At 48.6% G+C, this 18,149-nt stretch overlaps 2 protein-coding genes across 11 annotated transcripts in view; both read left to right on the top strand.

The window, feature by feature from the left end:
- Positions 1-498: 498 nt before the first annotated feature.
- LOC125970560 (major histocompatibility complex class I-related gene protein) lies at positions 499-17,054 on the top strand. Of its 10 annotated transcripts, none has more exons than XM_068651167.1 (7): positions 499-685; positions 4,814-5,092; positions 9,784-10,086; positions 15,086-15,891; positions 16,110-16,194; positions 16,268-16,355; positions 16,496-17,054. In XM_068651167.1, exons 1-7 carry the CDS (start codon positions 649-651, stop codon positions 16,521-16,523), a joined length of 1,626 nt encoding a protein of 541 aa, XP_068507268.1. In that variant the 5' UTR covers positions 499-648; the 3' UTR covers positions 16,524-17,054. The 10 variants fall into 10 exon arrangements, with proteins under 10 accessions (XP_068507268.1, XP_068507267.1, XP_068507264.1 ...); XM_068651166.1 differs by having other exon boundaries at positions 16,268-16,367; XM_068651163.1 differs by having other exon boundaries at positions 15,086-16,194.
- LOC125970576 (NT-3 growth factor receptor-like) overlaps positions 16,712-18,149 on the top strand; it is a 235,706-nt gene continuing 234,268 nt past the window's right edge. The window contains exon 1 of the mRNA XM_068651159.1: positions 16,712-16,727. The gene's annotated coding sequence lies outside the window, so the exon portion shown is untranslated. The remainder of the gene's footprint in view (positions 16,728-18,149) is intronic.

The following is an 18,149-nucleotide window of genomic DNA, read 5'->3' as shown; positions in this document are numbered from 1 at the left end:
CACTCCAAATTGTCCCTAGGTGTGAGTGCGAGTGCGAATGGTTGTTTGTCTCTGTGTGTCCTGCGATTGGCTGGCAACCGGTTCAGGGTGTCCCCCGCCTACTGCCCGATGACGGCTGGGATAGGCTCCAGCACGCCCGCGACCCCCGTGGGGACTAAGCGGTTCAGAAAATGGATGGATGGATGAAACCAAGGCTTTACTGAAACCATATATTTTCACAGATAATAAAATATTCTTCCTTCAAAACCTATAAGTTGCAACACCTACAGTATTAATTGATATTTCAAAGTTTTATCACCAAAAATAGTACACCGGTAATATTGTAGAAGGTATGAAATGCCACACAAATTATCCTAAAAAAAAAAATCACTGAATTTTTGTACCTCTAATGCTAATAAGTGCTTTGTGCTATGTGCAGCCCTCCACTCTCTGTGGCATGTGTACACAGTGACCAGCAACATCCCGCGTCTTCCATCCATGATGGCGGTGGTGATGGTGGACGGTGTCATCACGGAACATTACGACAGCCGCACCAAGGTGACCGTGGCCAAACAGGCCTGGATGGACGCCGTCACTCGCAAAGAACCTGACTACTGGGAAAAGCAGACAAACTTCTGACAAGGACAGGAACACTTTGGAAACATTAACATGGCAATACTTAAGGATAGATTCAACCAATCACACGGTGGGTGAACATTCCCTCTCCGCTTCTACAGTATAGCTTTGGCACTTTGTTTAGTCTTCTCAAAATGTTATCAAAGAAAGCTAATAGCAGTGTAACAACAAGGTGTTATTGTTCTTAAAAAAAGGCTTCTTTGGTGCATATTGTTGTGCAGCTGTTTAACCTCTGGACACAGCATAGGCCCATTTGAATGTTTAAATGGATTGGTTTATTTTTAAAAAGTGAGATCAATGCCAGTATTTATATAAGCATACTGTGTACAGTGTCAATGTATGTACATACACATGCATTCACTGTATAAGCTTTTACATTGCATGCCACATTGGTGATGTATTTGACTGCATTTGATGTCATCCATTGTTGATATAACAATACATTTAACATGACAGCTCTCAGCCCGATGGACTGCGGGGAGGCCTGAACCGGAATAGAGGGGGGGGGCAGGAGGCACGTGTTAGAGTGGCTACGTGGAACATCGGCAGCATGTCGCACCGATCCGGGGAGGTGGTTGAGGCTCTACACAGGAGAAGGGTGGATGTCTGCTGTGTCCAGGAGTCGAGATGGAAGGGTGGAAGTGCAAGGATGCTGGGTGCAATCGGCAGAAGGTACAAGTTCTTCTGGCAAGGCTGCAATGAAGGGACTGGTGGTGTTGGAGTACTTATCGTTGAAAAGTGGATAGATCAAGTGCTAAGCATTAGCAGGGTAAATGAGCGGATCATCTTTGTGAAGTTGATCGTTGGGAAGCGCCCGACAAACGTAATTTCAATCTATGCCCCTCAAGTTGGCAGAAGTCAGGACGAGAAGGATGCGTTCTGGGACAAGGCCATCATGGTGCTGTCAGGGATCCCCCAGAATGAGGTCATAATTCTGGGAGGTGATCTAAATGGACACGTGGGGAGGGAGTCAGATGGCTTTGAGGGGGTACATGGGGGACAGGGGTACGGCATGCGGAACGCAGAAAGAGAGAGGATCCTAGAGTTCGGCGACGCACTGGAGCTGGTGCTGTGCAACACGCTTTTCAAGAAGGACGAAGCCGAATTAGTAACATACAGTTCGGGTGGCTACAAGAGCACAATAGATTACTTCATATTCAGAAAGGAGGACCGCGTCCTGGTCAGGGATGCCAAGGCAATCCCCGGAGAAGAGTGTGTGTCTCAGCATCGCTTAGTCATCGGAGACCTAACTCTGCGAATCAAGAAGGTGGGGGCTAAGAAGCATCCTCCCAAGTTGAAGATGTGGAAGCTACATAGCGCAGGGAGTAAAAACGAGTTTAGGGAGAAGATTGAGCATATAGCAGAAGAAGTGGAGGAGATGATGGAGTCGGGTGGTGTGGATGGCAAGTGGCAGGCGATGAAGAAGGCTCTGCTTGAAGCTACAGAGGAGGTGTGCGGATGGTCAAAGGGTAAAGCAAGACAAAGAGAGACATGGTGGTGGAATGACAGCGTTGAAAGAGTGGTGAATGAGAAGAGGAGGTGCCATAAAGTATGGAAGAAATCTAAAAGGGAGGCAGACCGAGCGTGGTATGTAGAGGCAAGGAGGGCGTCACGGACAGCAGTGTGGGAGGCCCAAGAGACCAAGAGGAAAGAATTTGCAAGTGAATTGGAGAGTGAGAGAGGACGAAAGAGCTTTTTCAAGATAGCAAAGCAAATGGTTAAGGAGAGGCGTGATGTGACCGGTGCAAACTGTGTAAAGGATGAGGATGGCAACATCGTGACAGACAACAGAGGAGTGAAGGAAGTATGGCGAAGGTACATGGAGAAGCTGCTAAATGTGGAGAATGACTGGGATGGAGAGGTGGTATGCGACGAAGTGGAGGGTGAATGTGGCCTGATCACGCGAACAGAAGTGGGGAAAGCCATGAAGGCCATGAAGGATGGAAAGGCAGCTGGACCATCTGGAGTGGTGGCAGAGATGCTAAAGGCAGCGGGAGACGTCGGTGTGCAGTGGATGACTGACCTGTGTAACAGTGTCATCGCTGAGGGACACATTCCCGAGGACTGGACAAGAAGCATCCTGGTGCCGCTATTCAAAGGGAAGGGGGACCCACTTGCATGCGGGTCATACAGGGCCATAAAGGTGCTGGAGCATGGAATGAAGTTGTTAGAGAGGGTGTTGGAAAGGAGGGTGAGGTCACGGGTAGAGGTGGACAAGATGCAGTATGGCTTCATGCCTGGTAAAGGGACAACAGACGCAATTTTTGTCATCCGACAGATGCAGGAGAAACACCAGGAGAAGAGGAAGAGGTTGTACTTCGCTTTTGTTGACCTGGAAAAAGCATTCGTCAGGGTGCCAAGGGAGGTGGTGAGATGGGCCCTAAGGAAGTCGGGCGTGGAAGAGGGACTGGTTAAGGCTGTGATGACTCTCTACTGCAGAGCATGCACAGCTGTTAGAACAGGAGTTGGCGACAGTAATGGGTTTGAAGTAAGGGTAGGGGTGCACCAGGGATCGGTGCTCAGCCCATTATTGTTTTCTATCGTGATGGATGTGGTATCGAGGAAAGTGAGGGGTGGACTACCATGGGAGCGGATGACCTGGTATTGATGGCTCACAGTCGAGAAGACCTAGCTAGGAAGCTAGCAGCCTGGAAGACCTGCCTGGAAGTGAAAGGAATGAAGGTGAATGCGGCAAAATCAAATGTCATGATCGGTGGTGCTGGCCTGGGAGTGGTACCACAGTCAGGAGCATGGCCATGTGGAGTTTGCGGGAAGGGGATGCAAGCCAACTCTGTCCGGTGCAAGGGTTGTTAGAGATGGCCACACTGGAGATGCAGCGGAGTAAAAGGCAGCCTACTAGCTGCAAGTGAGACCTTCAAATGCAAGCGGTGCAGGGGAGAAGTCGCCCAAGCAGACCCAGCTGAGCAAGAGGGGCTCATAGTAGATGGGGAGATTTACGAGGTGGTGGACAGCTTCTGCTACCTTGGAGACATGCTTAACGGTGGAGGACCTAGCAGTGACCACAAGGGTGAGAAGCGGGTGGAAGAAATTCAGGGAACTCATGCCCTTCTTAACATCTAAGGCCCCATCCCTGAAGATGAGAGGCCAAGTGTACTCAGCCTGCGTCAGAAGTAGTATGACGTACGGAAGTGAGGCATGGGCCCTAAAAACAGAACACGAAGAAAAACTAAACAGAGCAGAAATGAGGATGATCAGATGGATGTGTGGTGTGTCAATGAGGGAGAAAAAACCCAGTGCAGAGCTGAGAAAGAAGATGGGAGTGGAGGCCATAGTGGATGTGGTGAGGAGAGGCAGACTGCGATGGTACGGACATGTAGTGAGGAAGGACGAGAACGACTGGGTGAAGAAAGTTATGTCGTATAACGTAGAGGGAACAAGACCCAGTGGCCGACCTAAAAAGACCTGGCAGACGACCGTGTCAGCCGACATGAAGGGAGTCGGCATCAACCACGAGATGGCCATGGACCGTTCCCGGTGGAAGAAAGCCATATCAAGAACCCAGTCCAACCCAGCGGTGCCTGGAAAACGGACTTTAAACCGATGATGATGATGATTTAACAATACATTTTAATTTTTACTGTAAATTTCTGCATCATGCATTTCAACAAGGAGCGAGCTCTTCTACGCTTCAAGCCATCTCCCCTTGCACAGTGCACACATCGAGAAGCAGGCTTGCCAGGCACTTGCGTTTCACATATGTCGGTAAACAGGCGACTTTGCGTGTATGTATACTTACCATACTTACCATTTTTTTTAAATGCCGGTGTTAAAAATCAATGTAACATACACAGGATAAATGGCAAATTTCACTGTTGTATACAACACTTCACCTGTTGTATACATCTCACGTGACAAGGACTCTCGTCATGTCACAATGAGAGAATGGAGTTTGAATATAAAGTAAATCGGGGAAGATGTGTGGCCAGCGACTTGCGCAGTCACAAACTGTTAATGCTTGTATGACACTACGACAGCACAAACGGAAAACCTCCATAACCCCTAAGAAACTTAAAATGGTCTGCCGACATTCAAGACACGTGAAATATTCGAAAGCCAAGGGAACTGTAATTCATTGTATATGGGAGTGCCGAAAGATGGTATCTTTTTGGAAAAGTGTTGTAATGCAAATTACCAAAGCTCTGAGCTAATACTGTATCCTCGCGCTGCACCTGGTCAGGCATCCACGTGTTCCAGGTGCTGCACGGCTGCGAGTATGATGACGACAGCGTCTCAAAGTCAGGCTTCAACCATCATAGTTATGATGGCGACGACACGCTGTTTCTAGACATGGAGAACCGGCGGTGGATCTGGCTCCAGTATCAGCTCGAGGCCACCGTCCGCAAGTGGAACCACAATAAAGGCTGGCTGGAGTTCATGGACCATCGCTTGCTTGAGGAATGTCCTCAGCGCCTTTGCAAGATGCTGGAATATGGGAAGAGCGTCTTGCAGAGAATACGTGAGTTGCTTGCTTTAGTACTTTGCAACAGCACATTTCACAACATCAACGGGCCTCAGGTCCTGCGAAATAAACTCGACAATTGCATTTGTGGTTTTGTGGGATAGAGGACTGATCATTAATCTGGCAAGTGCCAGTTTGATACATGAATCACTCTTTGGAGATCTTCACACTATCAATCAGGGACCACTCAAATTGAAGTTTTGTTTTAGCCGTCATCACTAATCATGGCAAAATGAACGTTTGTCATGTTTTATCACAACTTTAGTAGAGTTTCATATGTTGGTGAAAGTGAGCTTCAAACACATCCCTGCTGCTTTAATGTCACACCGCAAGTCTAGATTAAAACTTTGAATTGATGCGAAAACAGCGGTTTAGACTCGTGTGTGTTTGTTTATGACACAGGGCGAGTGATGCGTCAGTGCAGTAGTGTTGGAGTAGTTGGCCTGTAGTTTGTGCATGCTGCATGCTGCCTCTGCTTGCCACTTTTCTGCTTTCAGCTACCGCCACCGGCTAGCCCTCTGTTTCCGGGGGTGAAAAGAAGAGCTGAATGCATAAGCCTCCTCAGCCGGTACACAGCCTCTCCATTGCCAAGACTTGCACACGCCTCCTCGTGGCCACACACGGTAACTGGCACCTTGCGGTCCCAGGCTGTGCAGGATCTCGGAGCAGCAGTGGGCCCCAGAGATGTGGCATGTAGGCCCACCGGTGCGTGGACATGCCCTACTGCCCATCAACCACTGTCCCGGCTGTGGGTAAACAGCTCCAGCTATGGGTAAATAGTGAAGACCTCAATGGTGGACCAGGCGGAGGATGATGGCTGACCTAAGGGGTGGCGTCACAACGGCTGGGAAGGCGGATGAAGGCTGCAGCAGAAAAGGGTCACCAGTTGTCTTGGTCTCCTTGCCACTAGACTCTGACCCTGATCTGTCAAGAACAGTGTGGTAACTGTCTGTGCACCAGTCTCCCCACTCTAAACAAAGTCACGCACAGGCGTCTTTTTCAGGGAATCCACCCTACATCCCGGATTAAAGTCCTGTGGCGACCGGTAAGTGGCAACGGGGGCAGGATTGTGAAGTCTGGAAGCCCCTAGTCACAAGTTGGCACATCAGGCGGTGGATGTTAGATGATCGTTGGGCTCTTGGACCGAGGCAGAAGAGCTCTTCGGTAGCTGCATCCACGACTGAGCAGCCCTTTTTAGGATCCACTCTGCTCACCCCTGTGGGGGAAGGGGCTAGAAAAGGTGCCCTAAACATAGCCTGCCTCAAACCTCCCGACTGGATTACCGCGTTCAGAGGGATCACCAATATGCGGTCGAAAACACAGAAACATGAATTTTGGAGCATGGAATGTGCGCACACTAATAGACAGTGTCACCAGTGATAGGCCGGAGAGGAGAACCACCATCATTGCCAGGGAACTGAGAAGATGCCGGATTGACATAGCCGCTCTTTCAGAAACCCGACGGGCGGAGGAAGGTCATCTGAAGGAGGAAAAGGGTGGATACACTTTCTTCTGGAAAGGAAAGGCCACAGATGAGCCTAGGATCCATGGGGTTGGTTTTGCCATCAAGAACCAACTGATCAGTCAGCTCTCTGAACTCCCTGTGGGAATCAGTGAGCCCCTGATGACACTCCGTCTGGTGCTGGCCAACAACCAGACGGCAACAGTTCTTAGTGCTTATACACCTACCCTCATTTCCGATGAGGACAAAAAAGAGGCCTTCTATGCCTGTCTGGATGAGGTATTATCAAAAATCCCCAAGGAGGACAAGATTATTATATTGGGAGATTTCAATGCCAGAGTGGGCCGTGACCACCACCTCTGGAAGGGCACCATTGGAAAGGAAGGCATTGGAAACATCAACTCCAACGGGGTTTTGCTTCTTAGCAAATGTGCTCAATACGACCTTATCATCACCAATACTATCTTTCGCCAGAAGAACAAACTCAAGGGCTCATGGAGACACCCTCGCTCTAAACAATGGCATCTTATTGATTATGTCATAGTCAGAGCCAGGGATCAGCGCGACGTGAGCATCACAAAAGCCATGATGGATTCAGAGGCCTGCTGGACAGATCACCGCCTGATACGATCCACGATGTCCATCAGACTCAAGAGGAAGAGGGGACTGCAAAAGAAGCTGAGCCGGCAAAGACTAAACCTTGAGACCCTGAATAAAACTGCCTCCCTGCAGCTGTTTCAGGCTTCTCTTGGAGAAAGCCTCAATCAGGAATACCCTGAGGACATTGAAGAACACTGGAGCCTGCTCAAGTCTTCCATCCTCGACACCTGCAGTGCCACTCTCGGGTACAAGGCCAGAAAGCATCAGGACTGGTTTGATGAGAATGACACAGAGATAGAACAGCTCATCTCCAAGAAAAGGGAAACCTTTCGTATCTGGCAAAATGACATCACCTGCACAGCAAAGAGACAAGCTCACTCCAGAGCCAAGGCTGACGTCCAGAGCCGGGTGAGACAGATTAAAAACTCCTGGTGGACAGAAAGGGCACTGGAAATCCAGAGTTTGGCAGACTCTGGTGACACCAGAGGCTTTTTCAGTGCTACCAAGGCTGTCTACGGCCCAAGCCATCGCGGCCAAAACCCCCTGCGCTCTAAAGACGGGCAGGAGCTGTTGAAGGACAATGAGTCCATAAACAACCGGTGGAGAGAGCACTTTCAGGAACTCCTCAACCGTGACAGCACAACTCAGTCAGATTTCCTCAGTCACATCCCTCAGAGTCCCATCAGGGAAGACATGGGTGAACCTCCCACTTTAGCAGAGGTCCAAGATGCCATCAGGAGCCTGAAGAACAACAAGGCCTCTGGGCCAGATGGGATCCCAGCTGAGGTCCTAAAGGAAGGTGGACTAGAGCTCCAGCACCACTTCTATTCCCTCTTTCTGAAGGTCTGGGAAAAAGAAGTACTCCCCTCGGAGCACATGGATGCTCTGATAGTGACCATTTTCAAGAAAGGGGACAAAGCGGAATGTGGAAACTATAGGGGTATCTCGCTCCTTTCAACAGTTGGCAAAGTACTTGCTCGTGTTCTTGCCAACCGCCTACTGCCACTGTCTGAGGAAGTTCTCCCAGAATCGCAGTGCGGTTTTTCGCCCAGCTAGAGGCACTGCAGACATGATTTTTACAGCACGCCAACTCCAGGAGAAATGCCGTGAGCATAAACAGCCTTTGTTCATGGCTTTCTTAGACCTGACAAAGGCCTTTGACTCGGTGGATCGCCAGGCCCTATGGAGCATCCTTCTGAGGTATGGTTGCCCCGATAAATACGTCAGAATACTGTGTTTATTACATGACGGAATTACAGCCACAGTGCTCAACAACAGCTCCTTGACTGAGCCTTTCACTGTAGAGACAGGGGTCAAACAGGGATGTATCATTGCACCCACCCTGTTCTCTGTCTTCATTGCCGCCATACTCCACCTCATCAACGAAGAACTACCACACGGAATCCCAATTTGGTACAGAACTGATGGCAGGCTCTTCAACCTTAACAGGTTCAAAGCCAAAACCAAGATCAAAACCACCACAGTTGTGGAGCTCCAGTATGCAGACGATAATGCCATTGCAGCACACTCTGCAGAAGACCTCCAGGGCATCCTGAACTCCTTCGCTAAGGCATACAGAGCCCTGGGTCTGACCGTGAACATCAAGAAGACCCAGGTGCTACATCAACCCCCACGCAACCAGCCATCTACTCCGCCCATCATAAATGTGGACAACACTGCACTTGAATATGTTCACCACTTCCCCTACCTCGGCTGCCTTCTCTCCTCCAAAGCGGACATTGACTCTGAGGTCAACCATCGCCTGAGCTGTGCCAGTGGAGCGTATGCCAGACTCCGGAAAAGAGTCTTTGAAGACAGAGACCTCCGGGCTGACACCAAGCTCCTGGTTTACAAAGCTGTGGTTCTCCCCACCTTACTTTATGGGGCAGAATCATGGACAACCTACAGCAGGCACCTAAGAGCTCTTGAACAACACCACCAGAGAACCTTGAGGAAAATACTCAGGATCAAATGGGAGTACAGACGCACAAACATCAGCGTTCTGGAGGAAGCCAGGATACCGAGCATCACCACTTTAATAATGCAGCACCAACTCCGATGGACAGGACATCTCATCCGCATGGCTGACACCCGCCTCCCCAAACAGATGTTATACTCCCAGCTGGAGAGAGGTCCGCGAGCCCCGGGCAGGCAAAAGAAACGTTTTAAGGACAACCTCAAGACCAATCTCAAGAAATTCCAAATAACATCTCAGGACTGGGAGCGCATCGCCTTGAACAGGAACTGCTGGAGGGCTGCGGTGCAAGAAGGTGCAGCGCATCACGAAAAGGAACTCCGCCGTGTCGCAGAAACCAAACGACAACTCCGTAAGGAAAGACAAAAACAGGCTCCAGCACGACCACAACCCACCACCACTTTGCCCTGCCCACACTGCACAAAAATATGTGGATCCCGGATCGGCCTCTACGCCCACCTGCGGACCCACAAGTAGACGACCCTGAGTAAAAGACAGTCATACTCGTCCCGAGTGACCGCCGATGATGATGATGAGACTCGGAAACTTGTGAAATTTTGTGGGAGAACTGCATACTGCATACTACTGGTGTGCAAGAGGCGTTATGATGCAGCCTCATTTCTATGAATTAATTTTGTCTCACTTCCTCAGAGAGGCCCCTGGTGGCTCTGCTGCAGACGCAGCCATCGGCGCTGGTTACATGTCATGCCACGGGATTCTACCCCAACATAGTGGACATGTTTTGGATGCGCGACGGTGAACAGCTTCACGACCATGTGACGCACGACCAGCTGCTCCCCAACCATGACGGAACTTTCCAGCTCAGCGTGCGCCTGAATGTGAGTGCTGTGCCACCTGAAGACTGGCGCCGCTATGCATGCATCTTCAGGCTCGAAGGACTTCCTGATAAGATCATCACCACACTAGACGCCGCCAACATCGAAACAAACTACGGTAAGAGGAAATGACCAAACACAGACAACTGATGAGCCTTGACGTTTGCAAGACAAGCACAATGGCTTTTTGCCATTATTTTTGATCCAAGGCAAAGGGCATTGCTTGATAAAAAGTCAGCAGAACTGGTAGATTCATCTGCTTAATTATTACTCTACAAACGCAGTATCAATCATAATATTGTGTTTGGACTAATGAGGGCACGTGACATGTTACTTCAGAGACATTTTGACTTGAGTTCCCTCTGTAATAGAGCTAAAAACTGCACGTAAGCGCCACGACCGGAAACCAAGACTGAAAAAAAGTTAAAGTTAAAGTCCCAATGATCATCGTCACACACACATCTGGGTGTGGTGAAATTTGTCCTCTGCATTTAACCCATCCCCATGTGATTTTGATCCATCCCCTGGGGGAGAGGGGAGCAGTGAGCAGCAGCGGTGCCGCGCTCGGGAATCATTTGGTGATCTAACCCCCCAATTCCAACCCTTAATGCTGAGTGCCAAGCAGGGAGGCAATGGGTCCCATTTTTATAGTCTTTGGTATGACCCGGCCGGGGTTTGAACCCACAACCTTCCAGTCTCAGGGCGGACACTCTACTACTAGGCCACTGAGCTGGCTGAATGACCGTGACCTTCGATCCCTCAGACGGCACTGTCTTAAAAACTGACGTGTGTAAAGGATATCACCAAATGGGCTCAGGAAAACTTCAGAAAACCACTGTCAGTAAATACAGTTCGTCACTTCATCAGTAAGTGCAGGTTAAAACTCTACCATGCAAAGCAAAAGCCGTTTATGAATAACATCCAGAAACGCCGCCGGGTTCTCTGGGCCCGAGCTCATGTAAAATGGACTGATTCACAATGGAAAAGGGGGGGGGGGGGGGGGGGGTAAAGTTGGCAATGCGATACGAGCTACACCTAAAGCTCCGGAGAAGACATGACCCTTAAAAAAAAATACTGAAAAAGGTGACGCAACATGTCATCAAAAATAGCCCAGTGTCCTCTGGTGGCCAGAAGAAACCTCCAACAGTAGACGCAGCACCTCTACTTCTTTCGTTAAGAGCCAAATCGACTGCCGTTAACTTAAGAGTGGCATCATATGCATTTATTTTGTCCCCTATAATGAAGGTTTGTGTATAAAAGCTTCCTTTCTCTAGAAATGTCCATCTTGATCTTGTTCTGTCTCTTGTTCGTGTGCGCCAGTAATGCCTCGTTCTGTCTCTTGTTCGTGTCAATTGTGCGGCACCATTTGCCTGGCGGACGGACATGATCAACACACCTCTCTTCTCCCCAGTGACCGTGTTTCTGGTCACATGTCCCTCTGCCCAGCAAAGCAGTGCCGCACAACAGCGATCCACAACCTTTTTGCTAACGAGACATCACAAAAATCACGGAAAATCCATAGAAACGCCGCAACGGACTAAAAGCCACAGTGTTCAAAGCTTGTGCAAAAAGTAGCGGATATAGTTATAGTTACTTCACAGGTTTCTTTTATATCAAACAAATGGTTTTAGGTTATTCACCTGACATGTTTCGGCGGTTTCTTCCGCCTTCATCAGAGTCTGAACTGAACTTAGTACAATTATAGTTATAGTTAGTTATAGTCCGGAAAATACGGTAGGTCTATTGGGCTAAGAGCATGTACACAGTCTACACTCCTTTTTACATGAAAACATTTGAGAATAACTGTGTGACAAAAAAGGAACTGCTGTCAATGTGTTTCATAGCACTTAAATGAACCGGGGAATACGAGTTGGCCTGAAAAATCTTTCAGTCGAAATATTTTTTTCTTTTAATCTATGTGTTTGCGGATTATAGCACTGATGTCCTCAGACAACTACTTACTTTGTTTTCACCATTGTGACAAAGAGAATAACAGTTGGCTTTTTAAAACATGGAAGTCATCATTCCGTGGTTAATTCATGTCACATGGGCACAGACAATTTAGAATAAGATATTCTTATGTGTGATTTACCAAAGGAGAGTCACTATCTGTTCTCATACTGATTTACAGGAAAGGGTGCCAATACCATTGACACAAAACATTTTGAATTTTCAATTTTTTTTTCGTGTGAATGACACTGCAAAGTAAACAGTTTAATAATATTTTGATTGAATTACTCTCGCCCTTGACTTTAGTGAGGTTAGTAGACGATAATCCTCCTAATAATTATAATTGATTAATAATTAGGGCGGCACGAGTGGTTACCACATCGGCCTCGCAGACAGTAACCACCTTCATTTTCCTCTTTTTGGTAATTTGCAAATATCATTCCTTTATACATGTTTTTTTAAATAGAACTACCGTATTGGCCCGAATATAAGACAAACCCGATTTTAAGACGACCACCTCTTTTTCAAGACTCAAGTTTGAAAAAGACTTTTTGAACACCAAATTTAATTTTTATACGGAAAATAATTACATCTGAAACAAATGATTATAACAATATATTCGAGAGAAAAAAGCATGTTATTTTGCCTCATTCAAATCATGCAAAAACTGTCTATCACATCTTAATATCTGAACATTTAAATATGTAAACTAAAGTGCAATCACATTTGTAGATGAATGGCTTCTGGTTTTTGAAATGTAAATAAACCAATCTACTGTGATTAAACAACAAAATTGCAATAACTGCATTAACCATCAAAGTGAAGTCTAACTGTAGTCTTGAAACAAATTTGAATAAGGAAAAACATAGCATTAAAATAATGCAAACTGCTACCGCTATTGTTGGGGAGCCTGCGGACTGTATCGGGGGTTGGCTCGGATGGTTATGCTCTTTTCGCCCCCGGGTGTCGGTTAGAACACAGGAGGGAAGACGTGGTTCAGTTTTGATTTCCTTACCGAATTACTTGGGGGTGGGGGGGGGGGGGGGGGGGGGGGGGGGAAATCATAAATAACCATAAATGAAATACTCTCGGTAACACACCAAACAGAAGTCATCGATCGAGACAACAAAATACATTTGCTGGCGACCGTTAGTCGCCGTGCCGCTGCATAACGGCTACTATAGAACGACAGAAACATAGCATGTAAGTGAACGCTCAACTTCTGACGTCACACAACACGAATAGACGGGCACACATTACGTAACTAACTGCGCGTAACGGTTCCGCTATACTAAATAACTATAAATGAAATAACTCTCGGCAACACACCAAACATAAGTCATCGAGACAGCAAAATACATTTGCTGGCGACCGTTAGTCGCCGTGCCGCTGCGTAACGGCTACTCGTACGATGCGAGGTAAACGTAAAGGAGCGCGCCGGAGCTGTCAATCAAACGGCGCGCACACGAAGCAAACCGCGATCGGACAAACGGCACAACAGTGGACAGTAGTAACAATGAAATGTTAATAAAAAGTTAAAGTTAACGTCCCAATGATCGTTTCACACACACATCTGGGTGTGGTGAAATTTGTCTTCTGCATTTAACCCATCCCCGTGACATTTTGATCCATGTATATACTCACTTTGTGTCAAAGACGCGCACGATCACAGCAACATACTCAGTCGATACCAGCAACCTTGAATTTACCGCTGCGCTCAAGTGAAAATCGGTATAATGTCTAGGTCCCGAATATAAGATGACCCCCGCTTTTTCAGTCTTGTTTCAATGCAAAAAAGATCGTCTTATGTTCGGGCCAAAACGGTATATTTCTGCTTTCCTTCATTTTATCTTCTAGCCCAGGTATGGGCAAACTACGGCCCGCGGGCCACATCCGGTCCACGGGACCGTTCAATCCGGCCCGCCAGCCATAAATAAATTGTATTATTGAACTTTTTTTTTTTTTTTCGGTAATTTTGCCTGCAATGACTGCGTTTCCCCAGTAGATGGGGAACCACTCGCCTGCGCATTTACTACCGGAAGCCGTGTCAGAAAGCTCGGTGCACTCACAAGTGCGTGTACGTACTCAGTAGTACGGAAATGGCGCACTCGCGCTCTATTTGTATCAGTGCCGAATTTAGAGCGTGGGCTGTGATGACAGCATTCTTGTAATTTGCGCGGCGAGCTTTCGGATACAGTTTTACGCTAAAGCCACCCACAAACCTTCCCCTGGAATCCTTCCATTAAAATGAGTCGCCCAAGGAAAAGCAAGGTGTACACTGAGTGCCGAGTGTTTAAAAAGAGTGGCCAATTTGGCTTGACGTACGCGACGTGACGTTCAGCCCCGTGAACATCAACATCAACCCGTCACAGATCTAGGTAAACGGACCAACACCTCGGCTCTCTCCTAAGAATTGCCACAACAAATTTTACTCCAGACTATGACACACTAGCAAAAAAAGGGAGACAAACAACACTGTTCCCACTGAAAATGAAGGGGAGGCTTTCAAGTTTGTTGTAAAAAAATGCAGTTTGAATATGATCTGTACAAATAGCAGGGATTGAAACTAGCGACCATTCTCATTTTCAAACAATGCAGGATGCTCAAGGACATTGATGCACCACCTGTTTGTGGCTAATCTTAACCTGTAAAGTTCTTAAGGCTTACTTTAAGGAAGTGTTTTCCGTTTCCTCACCTCTGTTACCAGGTGTTTGTGAGTTAAAACTCTGCTCTGATTTTCAGATACCCCTCACCGTGTTGCCGTTTTGATTACTTTATTTAGATGTATGCTTTCACCGATTCTTCAAGATGACATATTTGGTCAGAATGTTTGCCGTTTGATGTGATCTCATAGGATAAACATCTTTCATTAATCTGACCTGCAGGCACTGAAGTGATGGAGACTGTTATTCATAATAACAGTGTCGTATTTTATGAGAATCACTGATAGCAGTTTTTTAGGGATTTTTTTTTTTTTTTAAATGACTGACGTCATCTGATGGCGCCGCGGATGGCTGCCACGGTGAGTCGCTCTCTGTTTCTTTGTCTTATTTTGTGTGTTTTCTGTGTCTTCTGCTGTCCATCCCGGATCACTTTTACTAGAGAAGCACTGTTAAACATCGGTCAGTCTTCTTCTGGTATTTTCTCTCCTGTTCTCTCTGATACAGACTGTTTGTCGGAGATTTTAGCCGGAGCGGCGGTGCTATACAAGCTAGCGCGACGGCGGCGACGCGGAAAACGAGCGGGAGCCCTCGTAAAGCTGAGGCAGAGAGGGTTCCGTTCTGCCCTACCGTCAATTCATCTGGCGAATGTCCGCTCCCTGGCGAACAAGATGGACGAACTGCTGCTCCTCACTTCAAGGAACACGGACTTCAGCAGATCCGCCGCGCTGTGTTTTGTTGAGACGTGGCTTAGCGAACGAACCCCCCACCACGCCATGGAGTTAGCTGGGTTTCGGCTAACGCGTGCAGATCGCAGCGCGGAGCTCTCCGGAAAATCAAAGGGAGGTGGTCTCTGTTTCTACATTAATGAACGTTGGTGTACCGATGTCATGGTGTTGAAAGAGTTTTGCAGCCCTCTCCTAGAAACACTTTTCATAAACTGCCGGCCGTTCTATTCACCACGGGAGTTCTCCTCGATCGTCATGGCGGCTGTTTACATCCCACCAAACGCACGTGCGAGTGAAGCCACGCAGATGCTGGCTGACCAGGTGACAGACATGGAGAGACTTCTACCAAATTCACTAATCATTGTTCTGGGTGATCTTAACAGGGCGAACCTCGCACACGAACTCCCCAGATACAGACCGCACATAACGTGTCCCACCAGAGGGGCACAGACACTGGACCACTGCTACACCGTAATTAAGGATGCATACCACTCTGTGGCTCGTGCAGCTTTAGGACTCTCGGACCACTGCCTAGTTCATCTGATCCCTGCCTACAGACAGAAACTAAAAACTTCTAAGCCTGTGGTGAGGACTGTCAGGAAGTGGACAGTGGAGTCAAGGCAGGACCTCCAAGGCTGCTTTGACTGCACCGATTGGAGTGTTTTTGAAGCTGCAAATTCAGACTTGCATGAACTCACTGACACTGTCACATCATACATCAGTTTTTGTGAGGATCTGTGTGTGCAGACTAAGACCTTCTGCACGTACAACAACGACAAACCTTGGTTTACACCGAACCTTAGGAGGCTGCGCAAAGTCAAGGAGGAGGCCTACAGGAGCGGCGACCGGGACCTGTTCAAGCAGACCAGAAACACACTGAACCGAGAGGTCAGGAAAGCCAGGAGGTGTTACGGGGAGAGCCTGGAGAGACACCTCTCTGCCAATCCTGATCCCTCAACAGTGTGGAAAGGCCTGCAGAGCATCACGGGCTTCAAGAAACGAACCCCCCGTCCTGTGGAGAGCCCAAGGCTCGCTGACCAGCTAAACAGGTTCTACTGCAGGTTTGATCGGTCCTCCCACACAACGGGACCTTCTGCAGCACAATCTACACAATCCACATACTCACCTCCCCCCACAACTGCTCTGTCCACACCTCCATCACCGTGGTCACCGACTCTCTCTCTTGCAGAGGCCGCGCCCGCACTCCAGATTCGTGAGGAGGAAGTGCGCCAGATGTTCCGGAGACAAAAGATCAGGAAGGCACCGGGACGGCGTGTCACCTTCCTGCTTGAAAGTCTGCGCTGAGCAGCTGGCACCCACCTTTGCACGGATCTTCAACCGTTCCCTGGAGCTGTGTGAGGTGCCCTCGTGCTTCAAGAGCTCCACCATCGTTCCAGTGGCCAAGAAGCCCGCCATCACAGGTATGAATGACTATAGACCTGTTGCACTGACATCTGTGGTCATGAAATCTTTCGAGAGGTTAGTACTGAACCACCTGAAGGATGTCACGGGCCCCCTGCTGGACCCCCTCCAGTTTGCCTACCGGGCAAACAGGTCGGTGGATGATGCGGTCAACATGGGACTGCACTACATCCTGCAACACCTGGACACCCCAGGAAAGTACGCCAGGATCCTGTTTGTGGACTTCAGCTCGGCGTTCAACACCATCGCTCCTGACATCCTCCAACAGAAGCTCATCCAGCTTGCGGTGCCTGCCTCCACCTGTCAGTGGATCACCAGCTTCCTGACCAACAGGAGACAGCGTGTGAGGCTGGGGAGCATCACATCTGACACCCTGACCACCAACACTGGAGCCCCTCAGGGATGCGTCCTCTCCCCACTGCTCTTCTCCCTCTACACCAACGATTTCTCCGCAAGTGACTCTTCCGTGAAGCTCCTGAAGTATGCAGACGATACCACTCTCATCGGACTGATCCAGAACGGTGATGAGACTGCGTACAGACAGGAGGTGGAGCGGCTGGTCCACTGGTGCAGCCAAAACCACCTGGACCTGAACCCGCTCAAGACCGTGGAGATGACAGTGGACTTCAGGCGAGGCCCTTCACCACTTTCACCCCTCACTATCCGCAGTAATACTATTCTCTCCACAGACACCTTCAAGTTCCTGGGAACCACAATCTCTCGGGACCTGAAATGGACCGGCCACATAGACTCTGTCCGGAAGAAGGCCCAGCAGAGGCTGTACTTCCTGAGACAGCTCAAGAAGTTCAACCTGCCACGGGAGCTGCTGAAGACCTTCTACACTGCCATCATCCAGTCTGTCCTCTGCACCTCCATCACTGTCTGGTTTGGATCGGCCTCCAAACAAGACAAGCACAGACTGCAACGGACAATAAGGACTGCAGAAAAGATAATTGGAATCAACCTCCCATCTATCCAAGACTTGTACCTGTCCAGGACCAGGAAACGTGCAAGTAACATCTCAACAGACCCTTCGCACCCAGGTTGCAGCCTGTTTGAACTACTCCCCTCCGGACGCCGTTATAGAGCTCTGTACACTAAAACCAGCAGACACAGAGACAGCTTCTTCCCCCAGGCTGTCGCTCTGATGAACTCACACCACTCTTAGAGTCTCAGAGTCATTACTGTGCAATAACATCCCGCTTGCCACACCTTTTTTGTCTACACTGTTTGGACTATGTGTCCTCTCTGCATCCATTGCAGCCTGGTCATCCTAGAAGAGGGACCCTCCCATCTGTGGTCTCTTCTCAAGGTTTCTCATTTCCCCGAGCTGGAGTTTTGAGTTTTTCCTTGCCCTCTTGGGAGTTTAAGATCAGGGGGTGTTTGAGAATATCTTTCGTTCTTCACATGTCCTGAGTGTT

This window comes from Syngnathus scovelli, chromosome 6 (assembly GCF_024217435.2).
Source record: "Syngnathus scovelli strain Florida chromosome 6, RoL_Ssco_1.2, whole genome shotgun sequence".
In the NCBI taxonomy this organism is placed as follows: domain Eukaryota; kingdom Metazoa; phylum Chordata; class Actinopteri; order Syngnathiformes; family Syngnathidae; genus Syngnathus; species Syngnathus scovelli.
This window is presented reverse-complemented; position numbering and strand designations above follow the sequence as displayed.

Coding starts and splice junctions, on each gene's coding strand:
- LOC125970560 (XM_049723045.2), top strand. CDS start 649: ATGGCAATACTTAAGGATAGATTCAACCAATCACACG. Junction 686..4,813: donor TAGATTCAACCAATCACACG/GTGGGTGAACAT, acceptor GCACCTGGTCAG/GCATCCACGTGTTCCAGGTG. Junction 10,087..15,085: donor CAACATCGAAACAAACTACG/GTAAGAGGAAAT, acceptor TCTCTGATACAG/ACTGTTTGTCGGAGATTTTA.